Source organism: Callithrix jacchus, chromosome 7, assembly GCF_049354715.1.
Source record: "Callithrix jacchus isolate 240 chromosome 7, calJac240_pri, whole genome shotgun sequence".
Lineage (NCBI taxonomy): Eukaryota > Metazoa > Chordata > Mammalia > Primates > Cebidae > Callithrix > Callithrix jacchus.
Window position 1 is genome coordinate 137,876,366 of NC_133508.1, and position 25,686 is coordinate 137,902,051.

The window sequence follows — 25,686 nt, forward strand, 5'->3', positions numbered from 1 at the left end:
GGCTGTCACTTTATGTTTGGGCTAAATGACAAATAAGAAATGGCAGGTAAAGAGGATAGAGAAGAGGAAAATAACGCTTTGTTATAGTGGTAAAAATCTGAAGTTGAAAGATATAATTAAAAATGTATAAACCAAATAGTGGAAGTGTCTCAAGTTAAAAGGGGATTAGTGATGTTAACACCTTAGTGCAATGTTAAACAAAAGCTATACAACTCTTCCTAAATAACAACAGAAGGCACGTGTGCACGCATGTACACACACACGTACACACACGCACACACACGCACACACACACACAAAACAACACCAACAAAGAAATGCAGAAAACACAATCTACCTCATATAATAAATATAGACTAAAATATGGAAGAGTTTAGAATATACACAGAAAAATAAGAATGTTTTTATTAATCTCTAGGTTTATCTGCCAAACCAATCATAAAAATAAAAACTTAGAACATTATTTGTAAAAAAATCCACTAGTCAAGAGTGATGGGCAAAAAAATTTTTAATTAAACAAATTTAAACTTTAAACATTAGAACTAATAGACTAAAATTAATTTTCGGTGAAAGTTAAAACTGGGGCAGAGAATATTCTTTTCCACAACAGAATGCCAGCAAAATAAATTAAAATTAATTTTGGATGAAAGTTAAAATTTGGATGGGGCATATTCTTTTTTGTGAAGAATGCCAGTAAAAAAAGTACATAGTAAAATTTTGAGAGAGAATATTTCCAATGTGCAAATATAAATACAATAAGTACCACAGACAGGGGTGATTAATTGATGATAAAATGGTCAGAGGAACATGGTTAAAATACAGATGTATAGAGTTTTTCAAACCACTTTTCAAATTAATTACAAATAACGTGTCTTTACAAGGGACGGAGCTCCTAGACTCCTCCTTAACCAAGTCACAAGGAAAGGTCAAGAGATAATTTAGGTTGTATTCTCCCTAAGTCCACCAACCCTTTCACTGCAGGGAGAACAGGTGCAGAGCCGATCCACACTGACACCTCTGCTGGGGTCAGGGCTGTGCACTGTGCACACTATTCACACATTATTGTCGAGAAGCCACACACAGGAAGCATCCTTGGGTAACCTGAAGGTCCCGTTCATTCATCTTGGCCCATCTGCATGGATGAATGTGCCCTCTCCTGGCCCATGTTCCTGATGGCAGGGCCAGCCACGTCACAGGCACCTCACTTCTGAGTCATGTGTCAGAGCATTTCCCTTCCTTCTTGTAGGAGACCCATCCTGGCTGGGGTGTTCATGAGATGCAGCTCCACAGCTTTATAGGGACCTAAACATGGCCAAGTAGAGAGTTGAAACCCTGGGATGGGACAGTGGGGAGAGACTAGGACCATTTATTCTCTGTGTGCTTTTCCAAGGGAGAGCCTGCTGGAGCTGTAGGTCCCCCTGGAGGGACTGGAGGAGCCACTGATTCTGCTGATGGACAAGAGTGCACAGAGGTAATCCTTCTTGAGAAATCTGTGCCAGGGACTACAGGATTTCTTTATCCTAGATCAGCAGTTTATTCTTTTTCATCTTGACTTTATTCAAAAATAATTTCTACAAAGCAAAAAAAGTGAGCACCCATCGTGTCTCAGTCCCTAACAGGTCCCCCCACAAAGAAATGACAGAAACTGGGCCATGAAGTCAGGCAGACAAGGGACCATGTACTCACCATGACTAGTCATGACATCCTGGGCAAGTGAAGGAAACTTTCTGAGCCTCAGCATCCTCAGCTCCAACATGGAGATGCCACTGCCCCCTTGGGAGCATTCCTTCAGCTCTGAATGTTTTATAGCAGTACAGAGCTTGTTTGGCAAGTGGTAGGGCATACAGCAGATGCAAGGTCCAAGTGTATTTTATTTGTTTCATCAATCACTGTGATCACAGAAAAGTATTTGCTTTCTCAAACTTAGGGAGAAATGCAAAATGGGAAAGGGGATGGTCCCAGCAGGAAAGGTGCTCACTGAAACAGAAGAGAGGCCAACAGTTTCATTGCTAGTTCCTTTCTGTGTGTGTGTGTGTGTGTGTGTGTGCACACGTGTGTGTCTGTGTGACACAGGTCTCACCTTGTTGCTCAGACTGGAGTGCAGTGGTACAATGATGATGCACTGCAGCCTTAATTTCCCAGGCTCACGTGATTCTTCCACCACAGCTTCCTATGTAGCTCGGATGACAGGTGTGTGTCACTCTGCCTTGCTAATTTTTCATAGCGACATGTTTTTGTAGTGTTGCCTACGCTGGTCTCAAACTCCACAGCTCAAGGAATCTACCTGCCTCAGCCTCCCAAAGTGCTGAAATTACAGGCATGAGCCACCGCACCTGGCACTCTTGCTAATTTTATTACAAAATAATCAGATATACTGGGGTACATCACAGAGTTACCTGCTTCTACTAGAAAATAGGTTGATGGTTGAAACTCCCAACAATCCAAATGAAACTCCCAGAATGGAAGTTAAAAAAAATGCAATGAGCAAGATGAAATGAAATGAGGAATTTTTCTCTACATATCCTGTGAAGCTGCTACACCAAGGGGCACTTGCTCAGAGGAAGGGTTTTCTGGACATCATGAGGATAGAAACCACTCTGCTTTGCTCAACAGTTAGGCCAGTACCTCATGAGGGACACTCATTCTCAATGGTTTTCATGAGAATATAGCACTGAGACCAAATCACGATTGAAACAACAAGCCCACACATGGAAAAAGGCACTGGAGCTCTGCAGAGAATGCAAGCCTGGGCCTGAGTAAAGGGCGGGATGCTGGACTGTGTCAGTGGAGGGAAGTCACCTCTGAGCACGTAGAGCCGCATTCCCCAACCTTTTTGTCACCAGCATCCAGTTTCATGGAAGACAATTTTTCTGGCTCCAGGGTATGGGGGATGGTTTCAGGATGATTCATGCATATTACATTTTTCGTGTGCTTTTTTCCTATGATTATTACATTGTAATATCTAATGGAATAATTATGCAACTCACCAAAAGGTAGAATGAGTGGAAGCCCTAAGCTTGTTTTCCTGAAACTAGATGGTCCCACGTGGGGGTGACAGTCACTGGGAGACAGTGACAGATCATCATGTATTAAATTCTCATGAGGGGTGCAGAACCTAGATCGCTCACATGTGCAATTTGCAATAGGGTTCGAGTCCTGTGAGAATTGAATGCCACTGCTGATCTGGCAGGAGGCAAAATTCAGGCAGTCATGCTCTCCCACCGCTGACCTCCTGCTGTGTGGCCCAGTTCCTAACAGGTCATGGCCCCACAACTGTCCATGGCCCCTGAGCTGGAGATCCCTAGAGTAGAGAATCCTTATCAGACACAGGAATTCTACAATGGGCTCTGAAATAATGGTGCAAAACTGCCTGGATGTGTGGATGGCCAGAGAAGAGATAAGGGCACTGTTCAAGGCATGCAGTTAGCAACATCATTTGAGAAAAGAGAGATGCCCTATCTTACAGAAGAAGGTTTTTATGCAAATATATCCAGATGGGCTATTGTGGCCAAAAACTTGCTGTGAGTCCTGACCTCTTTCCTGTTTTCATGCCCACAGCCTGTTCTTGTGAAAAGAAGCCAGGTGACCCAGGAGTCACTTGGGACAGAAAAAAAGGAAGTTCCTCCCACTGGATGTGTGGGGATCGCTCCTGCAAGGGATCCTTGACAGGACCCTTGCCATCTTGAGCTTGAGCCCATATATGTTTCTCCTCTCCTGGAGGCTGTTGAGTTAAGGGAAAAGAGGAAGTCTGGTTGCACTGATTCTTTAATCATTTATTTTTGCCTCTGACATTTGCAACAGAATGGCTTAGCTCAGGCTTCGTGGTCTAACGAGACATTGTGTGGTTAGACATTGTGTGCCTCCTAGTTCCTTCTCTGCACAATAACTGTATGACTTTGTTTACCTCTGCTAACTCAATCATATCATTTGCATATAATCCTATATGAATAGGCAAGGTTAGAATGACATTTGGAAAGGTCCAGCTGTACCTTTTTAATGATCTTGCTTGTTTGACTGATTTTGGATAAACATATGTTTAGATTTATGACCCCCTTTTGCAAACTTTATTGTCCTTTTGCTGTACACCCTATGATTAAGAGTCATACTTTCTGTACCCCTTTTCTTGTGATTTATGTTCTTGATTTTATTTCAAGATACAATGGCATGTACGTCACTCCTCAAGCACTGAAAGGTATATAACCTGTGGTGTGCAAAAATAAACTTGCTGTTTTGGCATTTGCTGCTCCGGCATTGCCTGGCAGTCCTCCAGACCCCACTTTCTATCTTTCTTTTCTTCTGCACACTCCCTCTTCCAGGTTGAGAACACTTGAGTGGGGCTGAGGCTCTCCGCTGGTTGGAAGCACCCCAGCAGATATGCAGAACCCACAACTGTCCATGGCCCCTGAGATGGAGATCCCTAGAGTAGAGAACCCTTATCAGACACCGGAATTATAAAATGGCCTTTGAAATAATGGCGCAAAACTGCCTGGATGTGTGGAGGGCCAGAGAAGAGATAAGGGCACTGTTCAAGGATGCAGTTAGCAACATCATTTGAGAAAAGAGAGATGCCCTATCCTACAGAAGAAGGCTTTTCTGCAAATATATTCAGATGGGCTACTATGGCCAAAAACTTGCTGTGAGTCCTGACCTCTTTCCTGTTTTCATGCCTACAGCCTGTTCCTGTGAGAAGAAACCAGGTGACTGAGAAGTCACTTGGGACAGGAAAAGAGGAATTTCCTCCCACTGGATGTCTGTGATTGAAAATGGAGCCAATAGTCAGATTCAAAACTGAGGCAGGCTCAGTTTACGGGGCCTGCCTGCATTGATGATCTGACTCAGTGACACAAGTTGCAGAAACATAACATATAGAGGCTGCCTGGAGGACCATGGTTTTGTGACCTTCAGGCTGGAGTACTCACAGGCTACACAGGCTACATTCAGAGCAGGGCACGTGAGCTGATTCTCCAATGAGGATGAGGCACTGCTATAAGGCTGGTGGCAGTCAGACAGGTGACGCTGAACAGAAGGAGTCGAGTAAATTTCATCCAGGGAGTCTTCTGGGCCTTCCTGCTCCTTTGCCTCCAATAGCTCCTGGCTCAGCTTGGGGTGAAGAAGGCAGAAGATAAACACTGGACAGGACCCATACCACTGCACCCAGATAGTTCTATAGGGAGGACCAAAGGAGAGGCCAGAGGAAGCCAAGTACGGTCCTCTCAGAGAGACACAACCATCCTTCCCTGTGTGGAGCAGGAGACAGAGTGGCAGGTGCTCAGTGCACTGGGCAGACAATGAGCTGGGGAGGAAGAGCTGGAGGGATCCCTGTGGGAGACTGCCAGGACACAGTGCATTCAGCACTTACACACATTTTGTTGAAATTAGCATCAGAGGCCAAATGAATGCAGGTTCTTGCATCTTCACAGAAACAGTTCCTGTATCCTCAACCTCGCTTGTTCTCAAAACTGTGAGCATGATATGAATTGTTTTCATTCACTTTCCTGCTAGCAAATACTTGCATACATGGTAATGCCAAAGAGGCAGACAACAGGTGAGATCGGAAACCCCTGAGTTTGGTCAGTCCACCTGACCTTTCACCTAACTTACGTTCTTTCTGAGACCTTTTCCAGATTTCACCACCCATTACCCGCTCCTGGTTATTCAGTGTTACCTGGAGGCAGCTGATTTCTCTGCTTTCTCGACCTCCTCATCTTATTATCTTGATGATATTTATCATTTTCTGGAATTATAGAAGCATCTATTCAGATATTTCCCACCTTACCCACTGAAATCACAGTCAGCCCTATGTGTAGCGAGACATGAACATGCATCTATGGGTCTGCATTGTGCTGAACACTGTCATGTATTATTTTTAACCTGACAGGTTTTCCTGATCCATGAGGCAACATGTTTCTGATCTGGAGGGTCACCATCAAGATGTGGCCAAATAGTCAAAAGACATCTTGCTCTCCATTTTACCACAGGCTTGTGCAGCCTCTCTCCAAGCTTCAGCAGTTGTCTCCCCAATCCTGCCTCACTTCTGATACCCAGGCACAGGCTGTGTGTCCTGTTACAGCTTACATTGAAACCTTATCTTTCTTTTTTTTCCCCCACGAGACGGAGTTTCGCTCTGGCTCTTGTTACCCAGGCTGGAGTGCAAAGTCACAATCTCGGCTCACTGCAACCTCCACCTCCTGGGTTCAGGCAATTCTCCTGCATCAGCCTCCTGAGTAGCTGGGATTATAGGCACACACCACCATGCCCAGTTAATTTTTTGTATTTTTAGTAGATACGGGGTTTCACCATGTTGACCAGGATGGTCTCAGTCTCTTGACCTCATGATCCACCCACCTCAGCCTCCAAAAGTGCTAGGATTACAGGCTTGATCCACTGCACCCAGCCACCTGTATCTTTCTTCTATGACAGGACAAACTAACTTGTCCCACTGTACTCCACACTTCGGGGACTTTGTGCGCCCTCCTAGAGGCTTCTGCTGTCTCATCCAGGAACACACTCTCCATGTGGAGTGCATGGAGATGGCTTCCTACCACCAAATGCCCCCACATCAAGTGACTTCTCCAAACCACACAGCAGGGGCTTTATCTAGTCATGAAATATTGTCATAAGTGTTCCCACATTTGAATGCAAGAGACAATTTGTCTGCCTTTACAGATTTATAGATGGAAACTCAGGAAGGATGATTTAATCAGTTACTCACAGTTGCCAAAGACACTGCTGAAGATAGAGCCTGGAATCCTCATTCTTAGTCCAGGACTCTTTTGACTCTGACAAGCTGCCTCCTGTCACAGCCTCCTTCCTGTCCTTTAAAACTGGACAGATGCTGCCTCTTGCCCCAAAGACCACGTTCCAGCAAGAAATGAGGAGACATTTGCCATCCTGTGACCTCCGACCCCATGGGTTTTCCATCTCAGTTTCTGTCCAGGAAGTCCTGGTCATGTCATGGCTATGAATTTTTAGTGTAAAGAAATAAAATTGTCATTGTGGAGGTGTGGTGGTCTGGGGAATTTCATAAGCCTGGGGCTGTGTGTCATCAGGGCCTGTGCCCACCTTACCTGGGCTGAGCTTGTTGACATAATGCTCGGTCAGCCTGAGCCCCTTAGCCAGCTGCTCTTGGAGGTCCTGACCCTGGGACTTGTCCAGGTAATCAGGAGTGGGGGGGGGCTTGAAATTTTTATTCAGTGTGGTGGAGGCATCTCTTCATTTTTGTAACTCCTTCTGTAACTTTGTCAGCTGCTCTGCCTGATAGCCAGGGCTTTATATTGCCTATGGTGAGGTAGCAGAAAAGGTTTAATAATGTAAAGGGATGAGTGATCAGTTCTAATACTGCAACAGAGGTTTAGGTGAGAATGTCCTCAAGAAGCCCCCCAAGCAGAACATCAGAAAATGTTTGGGGAAATGCCTGTGGTCCAGAGGAATGTGTGTGTGTGTGTGTGTGTGTGTGTGTGTGTGTGTGTGTGTGTCTATAGCATATCTATATCTATATATTTTGAGATGACAAAGATTAAACCACAAGGGATTGAACCCCAGGAATTTCCAACTTCCCAAATCGGTTTCAGAAGGATGTCCTTTCAGCTCCTCACTTTAGCCATGGACATTTCTATATGAAAACTCCCATAGTACATCGGGCAGTGACTGGAAACAGAGCCATGCACAGAAGTGTGGCTCGGTGCAGATGGGGTGAATTGTAAAGATGAAAGAAGAAAAGAATGACGGGTCAAGAAGGCAGTATTGGATGAACAAATGAGTTGCTGCAGTCAGCCAGGAGGTGACTCTAAGAGAACATGGAATAGAGTGTACTAAATGCTGTTGGGTGGTTCACTTTCTTTTAATTAATTTTAGATATGCAAATTTTGAATCAACATTTCAGTGTTATAAAAAGTGTAAACGAAACTCAAGGAAACAACTGCAACCAGTAACATGCTAAGATGACTGTTCTGTTTTATGAGTGCTGCTGTGAAATGTGCCTGCCACGTAAATGTCTGTCCTGGTCCTGGCCCAGCTTAGCTGCTGGTTCTCCCAGGGGAAGTGCTGCGCTTCAGAGATTCACACCTTTGCCCCCCACCTGTCCCCACAGCGTCTGCTCACCTGAGCTCCTCAATTTCTGTGAACTCCTTATAAATGGTCTGCACTCTGATTTGAAATATGTCTTTTGCAGAGACTTGATGTGCTCTTTGTAGTCATCACAGTCTGAGAAAAGAAAGTCATGCCTGCCTCAGTGGAAGGCTGGACAGGCTGTTGTGGTCACTGCCTACATGGCAGGTGGCAGTGTCCATCCCAAGGACCAAAGCATCTGCACTATCAGGCTCCACTGAGGGATTTCCTCATTTTTAGTTATCAACCTCCCAACTCGCTGGCATCTGACACTCTCCAACCTAGAGATGGGGAAAAAGAAACTCAGTGGCACATCAAGTAACACCTGGAATGAGACAGAGTCAGAATTCACAGCCCCCAAGGTCTGACTCTTAGTTTTGGGCCACATTCCCAAGTCTTGCAGCCTCTCTGGCAACACACTCAATGAGGGCATGAAGTACTGATATTCTGGACAGTAGGAAATGCCCTTAGGACTGTGGGACTCACAGATTCCCTGGAACTGGGAATTTCAAGCACAAATTTGTCAAAGATTTGAAAAATCGTATCTGAATATAATTGCATAAAATATGAGGCATTGGACCCTGAAATCATAAAAGAAATATGGCCAAATACTAATAAAGTTTGAATTAAGTTAGAAATAGTAGAATAAAGAATGAATAGTGTTTACTCTGTGCCAAGTATTGTTCTAGGTGCTTTAGAAGAAACAGTCATTTACAGAGGTAGCAATTTACAGAGGTAGGTATTATTATAATACCCAAAGAACAGATGAGGAAACTGAGGCACAGAGAAGCTCAGCAATGGATGGAGCCCAAGAGTCTGGCCCAGGATCCCTTCTCCCCAAGCTACCCTGTGACCTCCACAATGTCTAATATGTCGTTGTTCTTCCTCTTTAGAGTAAGAGCCTGTGCCCCAGGAAGCAGGATGTTCCTCTCACCAGGGTACTCCCTGCTCTTGATGCCCTCACATATAGATGCCACACTCACCATTAGGAGCAGAGGCTAAAGGTCTATTCTCTTAATTTTCTTGGTTTCCTGTCTGATTTTTTTCTGTGCTATATGAACAGTACCATTGCGAGGGGAATACAGATCCCATCAAATGCTGATGGATGCTCAGCCTCTTCTTCGGAGTAGCCACGCATATGGAACACTTCCATGTTGGCAACCTGAGGTCGTAGAAGACCAGTTGTCTTCCTCATCTTCAGCCACATATCAGAATCACGTGGGAGCATTTTAAAACTACAGACACCCAAACCACATCCCAGATCATGTCAGTGAGAATCTCAAGGTGTGAGTTCAAGGCATGCATCTAAACTGAAATCTCACCAGGTGTTTACTACATGGCAGCGGGATTTAGAGATACAAAATGGAACAACCCAGTTTCCCATTATTTTCTTTCCTTTCCCCATTTATCTCATTATCGGCTTTGTTTCCTGTGGTTTCATGGATTTCAGTCTTCTCTCTGACAACTTCAGTGAAATCTCTCTCTGTTATCAATTGGGCTGAACCGAAGCAAAGACTGTCCTGTAGACAGATGCTTGTCTGTCATCTTGTGTAGCATAAAGCAGGTCCTGGAGTCACTTTTCTCAAAGTTAATTCAGAAAATGCTCTCTCATATACCCTGGCCTCAAGATTCATCTGAGTTGCATTATAGACCCTTAACTGGACATGTAGAAATGGAAATGAGAATAAAATGGAGAGAGGTTAGAATGATATATCTCATGATGTATGCAGATTTGAAGTCCTGTCCTCTGGAGCCTGGTTCTGGCTCTGGACTGCAGGGAATGTGGGGAAGACAGCATGGGTCTGAGCCAGTGAGCTGGGTCTTGGCTGGGGGTGTAAGGATCCATAGAGGAACAAAGGAGAATCTTGTGGGAAGAAATCAGCTTAAAGGAGAATCTGGTGGGAAGAAATCAGTTTAAATTAGTTACACGGCACATGTAAGGAACTGCACATTCCCAACACCCACTGACTGCCTTCCAGGTGTCCTCTCCAGGCACCCAAATGGTGCTCATTATCTCATGTGACCCTCCCTCCTCCTGAAGACAGGGGTCCCCATATTCCTCAGCTGAGGGCTCCAGGAGGAGGTATAACAAGGGAATAGGGAGAAGAAACCAAAACACATGATGGGTCAAAAACAAGTGAAATCAAATACGTTTAGTCAGCACTGAGGGATGACAACAGCTGGAATGGTTTACTTACAGTTAAGAAGAACTTGATCAACACCCCACAGCACTTAATTGCCGAAACAGAGTTTAGCATGCCTGAGCTCAGAGCCAAAGGCACTGCCTGTAGCTCAGACTTTACAAGAGTGAGGGAGGTTAGCAGCCGTTGTGCCAGTTAACCGTCTGCAGTTGCAATAACGGAATTAGAATGTGGGGGTGTCATGGATTTTCAGGAGCCCTGCATTTCAATTGCCCAGGCTGTGCTGAAACCCAAGGCCCCCTGGTCTCACCTGAGAGTCACTGATGAAGACCATTTCCTCAGCAGTCCCTCTCAGTATTTGCTCACCCTTGTGACAGTGCTGCAGACTCACCTTTCTTAATACGTCTAAGCACAAGCCTCCATGACTAGCTCAATGTTTTTAGGTCCTTACTGGAGACCTAATTCTGGCTTAGGAAGTGATAGTTGGGCCTGGGCATGGTGACTCATGCCTATAATCCCAGTACTCTGGGTGGCAGAGGTGGAAGGAGCAATTGAGGCCAAGAATTTGAAACCAGCTTGGACAACAAAGTGAGACCCCATCTTTATTTAAAAAAAATAAGAAGTGATGTGATAGTTAGGCACTAAGCCATCATCCCCAGTTGCTTCTTTCTTTCCCAAGACAGATCTGCTCTTCTCAATTTTCCCAAAGGACCCTCTCAGCCTTAGTCTTGTTATGTGGATCCTCTGCTTCAACACGTGCTTTTGACATGGTTTTTTTTCTTGTCAGTATTATAATGAGAAAGCAGTGTTGACTAAATGTTATTTGAGGAAGTGCTGTATTTGTATTCTGCCTCTTGTCGGAGAATAGGTTTGAGGAAATTGCCATACGCATCCACCCTTACATTCTTTTTAATGTGGATGCAGATTTAACTTATAATTTGCTCTTTACTAAACTTTCTATAACTTATTCCATAGTGTAACCTCATTTTCTTCAGTATTTTTGCTGTTTTCATAAAAGAAGGTTAAAAACAAACACTCGAGTAATTCTTACAGAGATGTAGCTAAATCTGATGGACCCAGCTGACAACTTTAATTACTATATATACTAGTACCAAGGATAAGTAGACCCCTTAATGAAAGAGACTCCTGTTACAGGCTGCCTGACCAAGTCATGTTTATTTTTTGGCTTTGCTCTTTGGTAGAGCAGTGACTTTCAATCCACGGTTTGCATCACTTTGAGAGTTTTTAAAAAAATACAGACACATGAAAACAACGCCGGACCAATTAAGCCAGTGTGTCTCAGAGAAGGGAGCAATACTAGGGCTTCTTAAAATCTTCTCAAATAATTCTGAAGTGAAGCCAGGGTGAGACTGGCTGCCTTAGAGGGACTTCTTTAAACTCCTATAAATTTGTTAATATATTTTATATGCATTCTTCTTCCCCAAAAAGTCCAATTTCTCTGTTAAGCTCTTGAACTATATGATAGTAAATTATGCTGGCCTTTATAGCCAAGGGCTGGGAATGATTCACAGAAATCAAAGGTACCGCATTTTAACACTTTACTAATTTAGTAACATATAAAAGTGAATCTCCAAATCAAGAGGGAAGAAAAAATATGCACTAACTCTGACTGATCATTCCACAGAGCAAAGAATTTACACATCAATATTTTCAAGGAGACAAAAATCTAATAGGAACTGAAGTGATTAATCTGATGCTTCAAAAGAGAATAGAAAATCTGTTTTAAAGGAAATGGATTCTGAAAATACATCGTGACATTTCAGTATTTGGAAAGAGGCAACTTCAACTAACTCTGGAAAAATAACATTGAGGACAAACTAAGGAACAAGCCAAAACATGACATATTTTGGCTAAACATAGCACATCTTATGAGGGCTATATTTATATGGCAACAATTTTCCAATTATAAGGCAGTGAGCTGAAATAATTAGAGCTCAAATACCCTAAGGTCAGTGCTCACAAACATGGTTTCCGTAAGAATCACCTAGGGATCTTGTTAAAATGCAGATTGGATTAAATCTAGGGTGAGGCCTAAGAGTCTGCATTCCTACCAAGCTCTCATGGGATATGGAAGTTGTCATCCAAGAACTACAGTCTGAGCACTAGCAAGGCAAACTATTAATCTTTGAAGTCCTTGCAAATTATATTATCCAGAAGAGAGCCAACTTGAAAATGTAAACTGCATAATGTGAACTTACGCTTCAAAAACAAAGGATATTTGATTTGTTTTACACTTTTGTCTTTGTAACACACTGAGGGTCCAAATGGGTGACTGTTAGATAGAGATTCAATACAGAAAACAGACTGACTCTGGTTTCTGGTTAGTGATATCAATATCATTGCCACAGGTAAATTCCAGTTGAAAACAGGAAAAAGAATTATCTTTTCTCAAAAAACACATATCATTGGCCATTAATATAGACCTAGACCAGGGTATGTTGGAGCTGGCCACTACCACTTAGGACAGTAGGCTGTGTACAGCTCTTCCCAATTCCAACACCATCAACAGTTATATCAGATTGGCAGCTTAGATCGCAGCTTAAAGACGGCAGCAAACACTTTAAATGGGGCAGAATGGGTTTCCCAACATAGCATGACATGTAGCTTCTGGCTTAATACGATTCTGAACAAAAAGAAATATAAACATAATATGAAATACAGTGAGTAATGCAATGACCTAGGGAATGTCAAAATTAGAAGACCACAGGGAGCTTAAGGAGGCCGTCTTCTTATCTAAACAATGAAAATAGATATTGGGGAAAACACCAAGTATGAGTCATAAGAAGAAAACACCAAAGTAACAAATGGATCCATCTAAATTGCATTAAACAGTGGTATAATCTTAAACAATGTGTTTCAGTTGTTTCTTTGTGGTACTGGTTCAAAGACATTGGTCTCAGGACTCCCATACAGTCTTAAAACTTTCAAGTACTTAAAAGAACATGTATTCATATTATTATGCCAATTGTTTATTATATTCAAAATTAAAAGAGAGACATTTTAAACTTGTGTATTAAACTACTTACAAAAAGCAGCATTAAGCCCAGCATTGAATGTTAATATGCCATTTATGAGGAATAATTCTATTTTCCAAGACAAATAAAATGTAATGAGAAGAGTTAGCTCTAATAACAACAGTAGGATCCTCCTATTTGCTTCTGCCTTCATTCTATTGCTATGCATTTTGGTGGAAGTATATCAAGAAAATCAGTCCATACAGAGGAAAATATTAGTTGGAGGAGGGGGAAGTATTAATTTTTTCAGATGATTGTGGATATTTTTTTTCTTTTTCTTTCTTTTTTTTTTTTTTTGAGAAAAGCCGGCATAAAGCACTTTTATTGCAATAATAAAACTTCAAATTCATATATGGTGCTGGGGGGAGGGGGCAGCAATGATTTCTCTCACTAAATCACTACACAGGACAGCAAAGGGATGAGAAGGGGCTGAGGGAGGAAAAGCCAGGAAACTTTGAGATCAGCAGAGGGAGCCAAGCATCAAAAAACTGGAGATGCTGAAGCTTTGATGACCAGCATAATTTTCTTAAGAGAACATTCAAGATTTTGTCATGATGGCTGGGCATTCATTGGGTGTTAAGTCTACAAACAGCACCTTCAATTTAAACTGTCAAAGTTCTCAAGATTTAGGAAGTGGTGGAGCTTGGAAAGTTAGGAGATTCCAAAATTCCTGAAAGTCCATTAGAAAAACTACAGGATGGAGAAAAAAAAGTAAGCCAGGCCACAAAGAAGGTTTCAGAGGTCCCTGCTGGCTCAGGGACAGATAGATACCTGTAGTGTCCAACATCGCAGTGAAAATGACCTGCTTTGAAAGGCAGAGGGTTTAAGGAGAGGGTGGGTGGGACTGGTGGAGGCAAAGGCTCTCCCCATCCCCACCTCAGTTTTAGGTAGGGCTTTTATTTTAACCCAAGGACATCTCTCAACTTGGAGAGTAATTCAGCCCTCAACAGCGCCTCAAATCTGCTATGGCTTTGCAGCGCAGCAGCAAGAATGTTTAATATATAATAGATAAAAATTCATCCAAAAAATTAAAATAAAATATTCTTGCAAGCCCCCCCAACACCAATTCCTATTCTAAAGTTAACCTATCACTTGCGCTGTTAATACTTGATCATGTAGTTAACTGGAAACCTCGATCCAAAAGACAAACTGAATCTTCACCCCAAAATGAAAACAAAAAAAAAATGAATAACTTGAGGTTTATGGCATCTAGTTTAGGTAAACACACATACGAGGATAAAGGGGAAGAGGAAATGGAGGCGTCGGAAGCAAAGCTGAGTGACAACACATTCAGTCAGGGCAGATGTCCATACAGAGTGTAGTGGAACATCAGGAAAAGCTCCATATGGATTCATGTGCACGCATCTGGAGGCACCAGATCCCTCCATGGCAGACCCAAGAACAGGGAGCTAAGGGAGGAGGCCATTCCTGTCATTCCAGTTTTAGAAGCTCCACATCGAAGACAAGAGTGGCATGTGGTGGGATGATGCCTGGGTGCCCAGTGGCACCGCAGGCATAATCTGGAGATGTAGTCAGTTTGGCCCTCTGACCCACACCCATCGGGACAAACCCTTCTTCCCAGCCTCCGATCACCTCCTGCTTGCCTAGCATAAACTTAAAGGGCTTGTTTCGGTCCCAGGAGGAATCCAGTTTCTTTCCATCTTCAAGCATCCTGGTGGAGTGCACCACGCAGGTCTGACCACGCCCCGGGAAGGTGAGCCCGTCTCCTGGGGAGATGGTGTCCAACTGCACTCCTATGACAGCGGCGGACTTTGAAACTGGGCCGGGCGCAGTGGGTCAAGCCTGTAATCCCAGCACTTTGGGAGGCCGAGGCGGGTGGATCACGACGTCAACAGATCAAGACCATCCTGGACAACATGATGAAACCCCGTCTCTACTAAAAATACAAAAAATTAGCTGGGCATGGTGGCGCGTGCCTGTAATCCCAGCTACTCAGGAGGCTGAGGCAGGAGAATTGCCTGAACCCAGGAGGCGGAGGTTGCGGTGAGCCGAGATCGCGCCATTGCACTCCAGCCTGGGTAACAAGAGCGAAACTCCGTCTCAAAAAAAAAAAACAAAAAACCTCTGAAACCCTCTTTCCAGTTTCTTCTGATGCTTCCGACAGAACTTCCTTTCGTTCTGGAATGGTGGGTAGCACAGGATAAGCAATGGCTGGGTGTGGTGTTAAGAAAGGTGATACAAATCCTTTTTCTATAACAGTTCCAGAAAAAGCCTCAGGTGTTCCTGATAAGGGCAAATGTTTCTTTTGATGATTTTCTTGTGGTTCCTCTTCCAAAATGTTCTCACTGGTGTCACTGCAAGTGGCTTCGCAGCTGATACTCCTCAAAACGCCCTATCGTCAAATTCAGCAGCGCTGCTTTCACTGGTGTCACTACACACACTCTTCTCTCTACTTCGAGACTTCAGGATGGATTTACGAGGGACGTATTCTCCATTCACAAGGTCAACAAAGGCTCTGTAAATGTCAGCAGGTGTCCTGATGGTCGGCAGCTCCTGGGCAGAGTGGCCGCTGCCAGTGCTGTGCTTTCGCTTTCGTTTACGTTTGGCTTCTTCTTTCTTTTCACTGAATTTTAAAGTGGTATTCTTTCCAGTATGTATTCGGACCCTCTTAGGCTCAACAGTATGAGAAAAATATATTGTTGGTATAGAATTATCTCCAGCTCCTAAAGCCTCATGCTCATTATCACCATCATCGTCGTCATCAACGTCGTCGTCATCGTCATCGTCGTCATCATCATCATCATCACTGTGGTAAGAACCGGAACCATTCGCTGAACAGTTCAACCGACTATTCAACTGATCCCTAAATGGTTCTGAACTTGCCACATCCTTAGGACATCTGGAGTATGAGAGTCTGTTACTTGATGCACCACATTCACATTTGTGTTATGCTCTTCGTTTTCTTCTTCAGAAGATGTAGTGTCTTCTCCATTTGCAATCACAGTATCAGGCTTACTATCAAGTTCACCCAGCAATTCTTGTCTCTCTAGTTCTTCAAATCGAGCCCACAGTCTTTATCAGCAAGCAAATCCTTGGATTTCCTATCATTTGCAATATCCGCTTCAAAAATATCTGATGTTTTTGGTTTGGAATGTGGTTTACAAGCCATTCGGTGTTTTGCTTTAAACTCAAAGTCATATTTAATTTCTTCTCTTATATCAACAATATCACCTGCAGCATCACTCATTTTCTGCAAATCTGTGAATTCAACTCTTGATTCAAAATTTTTCATCACTTTTCTTAAATCCTCTATTGTTTTTCTTACATGTTCTTTCCGGTGCTCAACTAAACCTACAGCCTGCTTTGCTGAGCACTTTGCAAACCAGTTGTCACCCATTAAAACAGTGACTTCATTAGTATGGACAAGTTTTTCCGGCATGAAGGCAAAAAGGCCAAATGGTGTCATTATATTATAAGACAATTTATCAGGCAAGGTGTTGAGTCTTTCTCGAAGGGCGTTATAGACATTATATCTACCTTCCTCCTTTTCCTGCTCCTCGTGCAGCCGCGCCACGTCCAGGGCGCGCAGCAGAACCCGGGGCGGGGCTGGGGCTGAGGCCGAGGGGAGCGCAGGATCGGAGAGCATCTCCACGGTGGGCGCCCCCGTGACCGGCCCGCAGGTCTCAGCTATGTGAATGAGTCCTGAACCAGCGCCTACGCAGGCGGCGCGGCTAGAGGCTGCCCAGCACCCACGCGCCCGCCCTCAGGCGCCGCGCGTCCCGCGCCCAAGAGACCGCGCTCGTCGCCGCCGCCGCCGCAGCCGCATCTCAAACGTGCATGCTGCCGCCGCCCCGCCACGGGCTCCCGCAACTAATCTTTAAGAAACCAGGCCGGGCTCAAGCCTGTAATCGCAGCACTTTGGGAGGCTGAGGCGGGTGGATCATGAGGTCAAGAAATCGGGACCATCCTGGTCAACATGGTGAAACCCCGTCTCTACTAAAAATAGAAAAAATTAGCTGGGCATGCTGGCGCGTGCCTGTAATCCCAGCTACTCAGGAGGCTGAGGCAGGAGAATTGCCTGAACTCAGGAGGCGGAGGTTGAGGTGAGCCGAGATCACGCCATTGCACTCCAGCCTGGGGAACGAGAGCTGAACTCCGTCTGAAAAACAAAAAAACAGAAAAATTATAGCTGTCCTACTGGATGAGAAGTCCTTTGTAGATCTTTCTTGAAAAAATGTCTATTCAGATACTTAGTTCATTTTTTTTAATTAGGTTGTCTTTTATTATTAAATTCTGAGAGTTTCTTGAATATTCCAGATATGAGTCTTTGTCAGATATAATTTGCAAAAATGTTCTCCCATTTTGTGGGTTGTCTTTTTGCCTTCCTTGGGGTGATTTATCTTTTATTATTGCTTTTACCTCTTTACCTATTTGTATCTTTATATTGAAGGTAGTGTTTTTTTGCAGGCAGTATATAGTTGAGTCTTCATTTTTAATCCAATCTGACAACATAAAACTTATAGTTGGTGTGTTTATACCCTTTATATTTCATGTCAGTATTGATATAGTTAAAATCTATCTTTTCTTGTTTTTGTCCTCTTTATGCTTTCATTTAAATTAATTGGGTAGTTAACTATATTTGATGGATACTTTAGGGTTTATACACCTTTAACTTATTCTAATCTATCTTCAAACAGTATTACAGCACTTCACGTATAGTTTCAGAGCCTTATGATAGTGTATTTTTATTTCTCCTCTTCTGGGCTTGGTGCTATTTTTATCACACATTTTACACCTACTCCCTTATTAATGCCAAACTATGTTGTTTTTTGCTTAGACAGTTGATTGTCCTTAAATTTAAATAATAAGAAAAAACTTTTCTGTTTGCCTACATGTTTACATTTTCAGTGTCCATTGTTTTGTGTAGATCTAGAGTGTTATCTGGTATCATTTTCCAACTGCCTGATAGACTTTGTTTTAACATTTCTTATAGTGCTATAAAGAAAAATATAGATATAAATGACTACATAAATATTAAAAACCTTTTAGTGAAGGGTACCATAAACAAATTTTTTTAAAAAGTCTGGGAAGAAACATTTACAATGTAACAGTGTAATAATAACAACAGCAGTTATTAAATGTGTACTGTGCTATACCAGGCACTATACTGAACACGTTACCATGTATTTTCTCATTCGATCCTTACAACATCATTTCAAGATAATGACTGTTATGACTCCCATTTTACAAAAATGGATGTGAGATTAACAGATAAGTGACTAATGTCTGTAATAATAAGAGACAAAAAAATCAATGAGAACGTAATTTTAATTGGCAATTCTTAGGAAAAATGTGAATGACTTATAAACATAAATGTCATACTTACCTGCTCTCGTCATCAGAAGAATAAGGTCATTTTTAAGCTCTTCAACTGTCAAGAGTAAGAAGCAATGTTACTAATACTGGCAAGATATGAAAAGACACTCATACATTATTGGAAATATAAATTGGTATGCCTATTCAGAGGGCCATTTAGCCTTAACTGTTGACATTTAAAATATGCATATCTTTTGACCAGATTACTGTCATCTGGAATTTCTTGTACAAGTTCCCAAAGAAAAACTTTCTCTCTCTCTCTCTCTCTCTCTCTCTGTGTGTGTGTGTGTGTGTGTGTGTGTATGTGTGATAGAGAACAGCTGGTGATAACCTGACCATCAATAATGATAAAAAGAGTGATGGCTTAGCCATATAATGGAATAACCACTAGAAAAATATGAGACTGGAGAAACAGCCAATTTGATAGGCTACTAATGGAGACTTAGATTGGTACACTTTCTTGTTGGGGGAGTTTTCAATATAGGAATCAAAAGTCTTCAGTAGGGCTATGTCCCACCCCCCTTGCGTATGCTATATAGTGTAGTGGAAAGAAAAATATTATAGAAAAATATATGTGTCAGAACCCAATTGGTTTTTTTTTAAAGGATATATGTATTTACATATTAATATGTGCCTAGAAGAAGGCTTAGAGAGATGCACACCAAATTATTAACATTGATTATTCCTGGAAAGGAAGGATTTTGACTTTTTAAATCTCCCTATTAAATTTTATGGTAGCTTTTGTAATCATTTTGAATTTTAAAAATTTTAAGATATATTAGCTGTAATTGCCAAGAACGCATAGAGAAATTGACTAAAAAGAAGCAAGACTCTTTTTCCCCAAGGGTTTCTAAACCAAATGGATCAAGGTTCTTCTCCCCTAGGCTTAAATCAAATTTTATTTTTAAAGACAAGTTGCTGGATTCTAGTTGTAGAACTCAGTAGAATTTTAAAGAACTGAACTGTTAAAACCCTCCTGTTTCACAACACAGGACCACAGTAGCTAATAAGCTCTAAGATATTTCAACTGATATAAAAAATTAAGAATGACATTTTATTCATTTGTCCATTCATTCATCCATTCATTCAGGTCAATTAGTGAGTAGTATATGTGAATATCCAAGAAAGTAAAATCAGCACCTCTGCAGCAGCTCATTAACAACTGGTAACACATAGATGTCAGTGTTCCAGAGCTTTAAAAAAAAGTACTGATACAGTTGAAGACCCCTCCACTAGAGATAAGATGGAGCACTGTATGCATATTACCAATGACAGTCACCCAATAAATGCAAACAGGCTCATCACTCTCCTTCATGGGGCAGTTCCATCATACTTGTTGTGAAGATCAGCTGCACTGTCACTGGAAACTTGGATCCAGCCATCCTGCACATGGTAGAGGTTAGCAGCACCTCCTGAGAAGGCATCTATGCAGGTGGCTTGGTAGCTCACTTCGTGAGCCAGATCATAGGCCTGCTACATTTCCAGGTTATAGGAATAGCCCTGAGTCATGACCCCATAAGCATACACAGAGCCAAAACCTACAGAGAAGGTGGCCCCCAAGATCCAGTTCCCTTCAGTGTCCATGTAGCAGAGTCCAGAGCCTCTCTTATCCTAGCCACAGATCATGGACAGCCCCATGCCTTTGTACTGATACAACATGTTGGCAAGCAGCTTGGAGACAGCTGCTACAGAGATGCATTCCTTATTTGAAAGCTCATACATTTGACATTGCTGAGCAACAGTCATTCTCAGAAGCTAAAATCTACTGTGTCCCTAGCCATGATGGCTTCAGGTAGAGGTTGATCTCTGTCACCTTCTTAACCATGTGGAGGCAATGTAAGCACTCACTTTAGCCCTATAGTTGGCTGCAACTATGACTCCATGGCAGAACTTGAAGGCCAGGGTGGTGGTTCCATGAAGCATTCTGATTTTCTGCTCTTCTGAGACTCCCAGCTGGGCATGGCCAGGCTCAGCCCGTCATTGGGACTCCCTGGACCCAAATCCAGCAGATCTGCATTAACTATAAGTCCAGAAAACCTGCACTGGTTTATGAGTAGCAGCCTCTCCAACAAGCTGGCCAGTGCCATGTCTAGTGTGGGCAAAAGAAGGGATAACATTTTAAATTGCATGACTGCAAAAGAGTGTTGTAGGTTGTTGTATATTTGAAATTGTGACTGGACTTACAATAATGAAATATGTGCAGTAGTTTTGCAAAGGGAAATAGGAATACATGCTCACTCAAATGTTGACCATATGATGCATTGATTATAGAATATTGTAGAAAGTCTGCTTTTATCACCTGTTCTCATATTTTAATACAATCTTCTAATAACAAAGCATGCTGCCTCTCTGTAAAATATCTAGAAAAATTCTTTAACTAAAAGGGTGAGATGGGTAAGTTATGTGGAAAACTTTTTATAAATTAGAATTTTAAAATTCATTGTTAGGAGACAAAGAAGAAATTATTTATCCTTTCTAGTGGACAAATACTCTTCTGTAATAGGTCTTGAATGAAGTCACCTGAGAGTTTTCTAAGTAAATGTTATGATCTGAGAGATTTTTTTCATTTGTTAAAGAATTGTTCTGGTAAACTATTTGTTTTTTAATTTTTTATCTGGAAAAATAGTTTGAAGCCAAATATTTACCAGACATCATGCAAATTGAATATTTGGTACATTGGTTTCCATTCTGTGTTAAGCACTTAAAAATTTTCCTTTCTTATAATCAAACTCACCCAGATCCACAGTGATATTTTTGTATGAACAAAAGAAATCTCTATTTACAGATTTATTTAAAATAATTACCAGAGGGCAGACATGGTGTCTCGACCTATAATCCCAGCACTTTGAGAAGCCAAGGCAGGAAGATTATTTGAGCTCAGGAGTTTGAGACTAGCCTGGGAAACACAGCAAAATCCTGTCTCTACAAAAAATACAAAAATTAACTGGGCATGATGGCATGCACCTGTAGTCCCAGCTACTTAGGAGGCTTAAGGTGGCAGGATCACTTGAGCACAGGAAGCAGAGGTTGCAGTGAGCCAAGATTGACCACTGCACTCCAGCCTAGGTGACAGAGTAAGACTGTCTCCAGAAAAATAAATGAAAAATAATTATTATTAGAGAAAAATGGAATAGTAATAAAATTTAAGCCCTGTCATCTATTATTTTCTATATGCATAGAGAAAAGTGAAAGAATATGCTTATTTTGGGAAAATGCATATAAATTAGAGCTATTACATAAATCACACTTTACAAAGTTATTTCTCTATCTAAGGAAAATGTTTTTACATGGCATTGTATTGCACTCCATAGTAAATATGAAGATAATATAAACACTTTGATTGAGTACTAACTGAATGCCAAGAGTTGTTCTAACTGTTTCATGCACTGTTTCATTTCATCTTAACAACCTAGGTTGTAAGTACTCCTATTACACAGCTTACAAATGCGGATCTGAATCTTAGAAGTTATGTAACTCACTCAAGGCCACAGAGCTGCTAAATAACAGAGCCAGGATTTGAACCTAGGTAATCTAGCTCCTGAATCTAAGCTCACAAATACTTAGCTTCCTAAGTAGCTGGGACTACAGGCGCCCGCCACCACGCTCGGCTAATTTTTTATATTTTTAGTAGAGACGAGATTTCACCATGTTAGCCCAGATGGTCTCAATCTCCTGACCTCATGATCTGCCTGCCTCAGCCTCCCAAAGTGCTGGGATTACAGGCGTAAGCCACCACTGCTGGCCCAGTTTTCCCCTTTCTAAAGTGAAATGCCAGTTTACCACTCCGAAAAATAATAAATTGTGAAAAAAGCAATGTTAAATTCCAGAATTGATGTATCACAGTATATCCTTGTAAGATAATTTATTTTTGAAAGTTCAATGCCCAATAGGACCTTTATGTCTCCATTTACCCCATTTTGGATTTTATTGTTTTGTTTCTTATAAGAGGCTTATTCTCAATTATATGAATTATTCAGGTCCTTGTTTTCCCCTGTTTCTCCTGCAATCAAGTCTTGCATTATTTTACTTTTCATTAGCAGATTCCAAGCATAAAATTGGCAGAAATATCACAAGGGGACAAAGCAAGAAAATTGACTACAAATCCATTTTTAATTTCTGTACATCAAAAACATAATGAAATTTAGAATTGTTCAAAATCTGGGAGATAAATTTTCTATGAAAGAGTTAAATAGTTAACATTCATAATATAAAAGGGCTCATACAAAGTGATATCACCAAAAACACTCTTGAAAAATAGAACATAGTTTACTACAAAAACCCAAGTTGCTGACATATTTAGAAATATGATAAATGATCAGCTTCATGAAAAGAGTGAGAGGAATATCAATTTAAATGACCATACTTTTTTTCCTTCCACAAAATTAGCAAAGCTTCCTCCTTTATGAAAGCAAATGGTAAAATGCTGCGGTGGCAAGGGCAGATGAAAAGGTACTCCCCGATGGTTGGAAAGGGTCTGGCAAGTTCCTTTGAAACTTCATGCAAATTTGACCGGAAGAAATCACCAAAATGCTAATAATTATCTCCAGAGACTAAATACAGATGTTTTTCACCTTATTTATATTTTACTATTGAAACTTGTGTGTCTATACCAAATATTTTAATAGTGATTTTATTTTAAACATGAGGATGAATAAATAAGGCTACATTTACTTTATAAACAATATGCCCTGCATTTTAACAGTCCTTTTTTTGGGCTAATAGTTTGTTTTTACCATTTTTGTTTGTTTTTTTTCCAGGGAATCTTGGACATTGTAGTCCTAAGTAAAGGATATACAAAAAATGATTTTGTCATCCATACACTGAAAAACAACTTTGAAGCAGATGCTTATTTTGTTAAAGTCATTGGTGAGTAAAGTATTAACATTTAATTTTGTTTTCTCTGTCTCCCCATCACTCCGCGTATTCCAAAGAGCAAGGACATGCTCCGATGTACAACCCTCTAGATCAGATCAACATGAGTACAGCACCATCCTGTCTATATACATAGACCCTATTCAGATTTTGCCAGCTGTCCCAGTAATATTCTTTTTTCTTTCTGGCCCAGGATTCTGTCCAGAAATATCTATTGCATTTAATTGTCCCATCTTTTCAGACTTCCTCAATCTGGACCAGTCTTTTCCTATTTTTCGTGTCTTTATCAGTTTTAAAGAATCCAAGCTTTGCATTCTGTGAGACAGCACTGTTTCCTCATTACCCAACTTAGGTCGTGAATTCTCTGCAGAAATTCCACTGCAAGGAATTGTAGAACTGAGACTGTGCATTTCTTAGTGTATCGTATCAGGAAGCACATGATCTTGACCAGTCCTACCACCATGACATTAACCTTGCTCATCTGGTCACATTGGTGAGCAAGTTTCTCTACTCTACACTCACTGTTTTTCCCTTCGTAATTCATTAGTTTTGGGGGGCAATATTCTGATATTTCATTAATAGCCTTTTCTTTATGAGACCTTTCCCTAGCACCCTTAGAGTACATTGACAACTGCCTGAATCAACCTTCTACATTTGTCAGTGATTCTCTGTTTCCATCAATTGACATTCTGTTGTTCATCTTGTATCTCCCTTGCCCCAAGCCTGCGATCAGACATTTCCAAGGAGTCTTGGTTCCTTTTAGTAGAGAACAGTATTTCAAAACCACATTCTGAAATGGTTGCCCAGTGTGCTAGCTGCTACTGGGTTATCATTTCTCCCAGGTTCTCTCAATGGAGACAGAATACAGGTGTTGATTGACATATGCACATACAAATGTACACATTTGTAACTATATTTACATCTATTTATATTTGCATATACTAACTATAAAACCATGAATCATCACTATAATTTCATTTTTAATCCTAAAGGAGCACTTCAGGGTCCCTTCTAATCTTGTCTCTTTTTGTAGATAGCTCTCCCAGCAGTGAGAAATGTGACTTCTGTTTTTCTCGTGTACCTATTTGTTCACTGCAACCAATGCCAGTAGTGTCCTCCACTTGACACCTGTGTTTGTCATAAAGACCCTGTACATATTTTGTTGAGTGCATGCTTAAGTATTTTATTTTCTTTAAGATGGCTATAGAGGATATTGTGTTTTTAAGTTTTGCTTCCACATATTTTAGTATATAGAAATGAAATTTATTTTTGTGTGTCAATCTTGTGTATACAGTGACCTTGCTGATTCTAGGATTTTTTTGTAGATTCCTTGGGATTTTCTACACAGACAACTTTGTCATCTGCAAAGAGAGATAATTTTCTTGCTAATCCATATGCCTTTTTTTTTTCTTGTGCTGGCTAGAATTTTCATTTACTGTGTTGAATAAGTGGTGAGCGTGGACATACTTGTCTCGTTTCCAGTCTTAAGGGGATAACATTTTATCTTTCATACTTAAATGTTATGTAGAGTTTTTTGGTAGATGCTCTGTATATACTAAAGAGGTTCTCCCTATTCCTAGTTTGCTGAGGATTCTATCATGAACTGGTGTTTGAGAAGTGACTGTTTTTGCATTACTATTGTAATAGGCAACACCAAGAGAGCCATATTGATTTGTTTGTCAACAAAATGATACATGTACTTTGTAGAAATATTTATTATGGTTTTGAAATAAGCATAAATAGCTGAACACAGAAAAGCAACAGAATAACAGATGAGTGTTGAGATTTGTTTTGAGAGATAAAACTGATAAAACATGCATTCTTCCTTTCTAAACGGCAAATTCAGTCTTAATTGAACCGTCTTCCTTATTACTGCAGCCACAAAATACTGATACATGAATCTAATCATTTCTGTACTTTTTATTATCCATTTCCTGTCCTTTGCCATTTTCAAGAAAGTACTATTTGGCTATGTTTAAGCTAAAAAAATTTAAATATATGGTTTATTTGGTATGCTATTAATTTTGTAGTTTGAAATACATTTTCTTATCTCTGTTCTTCTTCAACTGGACACTCTAGATAAGAAAGCGAGAATTCTTAAAAGTTTTGCTAACCCTAATTGTGTATGTAATTAGAATAACCAAGTTCAGTTAATTGGAACAAAGAGATGTTGGAATAAGAGTTTGGGATTTGAT

At 41.1% G+C, this 25,686-nt stretch overlaps 2 protein-coding genes and 2 pseudogenes across 7 annotated transcripts; all 4 read right to left on the bottom strand.

The window, feature by feature from the left end:
* Nucleotides 1-3,747: 3,747 nt before the first annotated feature.
* Nucleotides 3,748-10,415, bottom strand: LOC118143049 (NBPF family member NBPF6-like). Of its 6 annotated transcripts, none has more exons than XM_078332617.1 (8): nt 10,305-10,415; nt 9,090-10,001; nt 8,101-8,202; nt 7,068-7,278; nt 6,713-6,958; nt 5,360-5,734; nt 4,920-5,100; nt 3,748-4,417 (listed from the first exon to the last, which is right to left on the bottom strand). In XM_078332617.1, exons 6-8 carry the CDS (start codon nt 5,363-5,365, stop codon nt 4,281-4,283), a joined length of 324 nt encoding a protein of 107 aa, XP_078188743.1. In that variant the 5' UTR covers nt 5,366-5,734; nt 6,713-6,958; nt 7,068-7,278; nt 8,101-8,202; nt 9,090-10,001; nt 10,305-10,415; the 3' UTR covers nt 3,748-4,280. The 6 variants fall into 6 exon arrangements, 5 of the variants coding, with proteins under 5 accessions (XP_078188743.1, XP_078188740.1, XP_078188741.1 ...); XM_078332614.1 differs by having other exon boundaries at nt 8,101-8,387; XM_078332615.1 differs by having other exon boundaries at nt 5,360-5,459; nt 5,666-5,734; nt 8,101-10,001.
* A 3,914-nt stretch (nt 10,416-14,329) lies between these two features.
* On the bottom strand, nt 14,330-14,953 carry LOC108590166 (peptidyl-prolyl cis-trans isomerase FKBP1C-like). The gene has a single exon (XM_054236596.2). It carries the CDS (start codon nt 14,951-14,953, stop codon nt 14,714-14,716), a length of 240 nt encoding a protein of 79 aa, XP_054092571.1. The 3' UTR covers nt 14,330-14,713.
* Nucleotides 14,954-15,179: 226 nt separating this feature from the next.
* LOC100413685 (unconventional prefoldin RPB5 interactor 1 pseudogene) lies at nt 15,180-17,072 on the bottom strand (annotated as a pseudogene).
* Nucleotides 17,073-19,930: 2,858 nt separating this feature from the next.
* Nucleotides 19,931-20,706, bottom strand: LOC100413321 (proteasome subunit beta type-5 pseudogene; annotated as a pseudogene).
* Between the last annotated feature and the right edge of the window lie 4,980 nt (nt 20,707-25,686).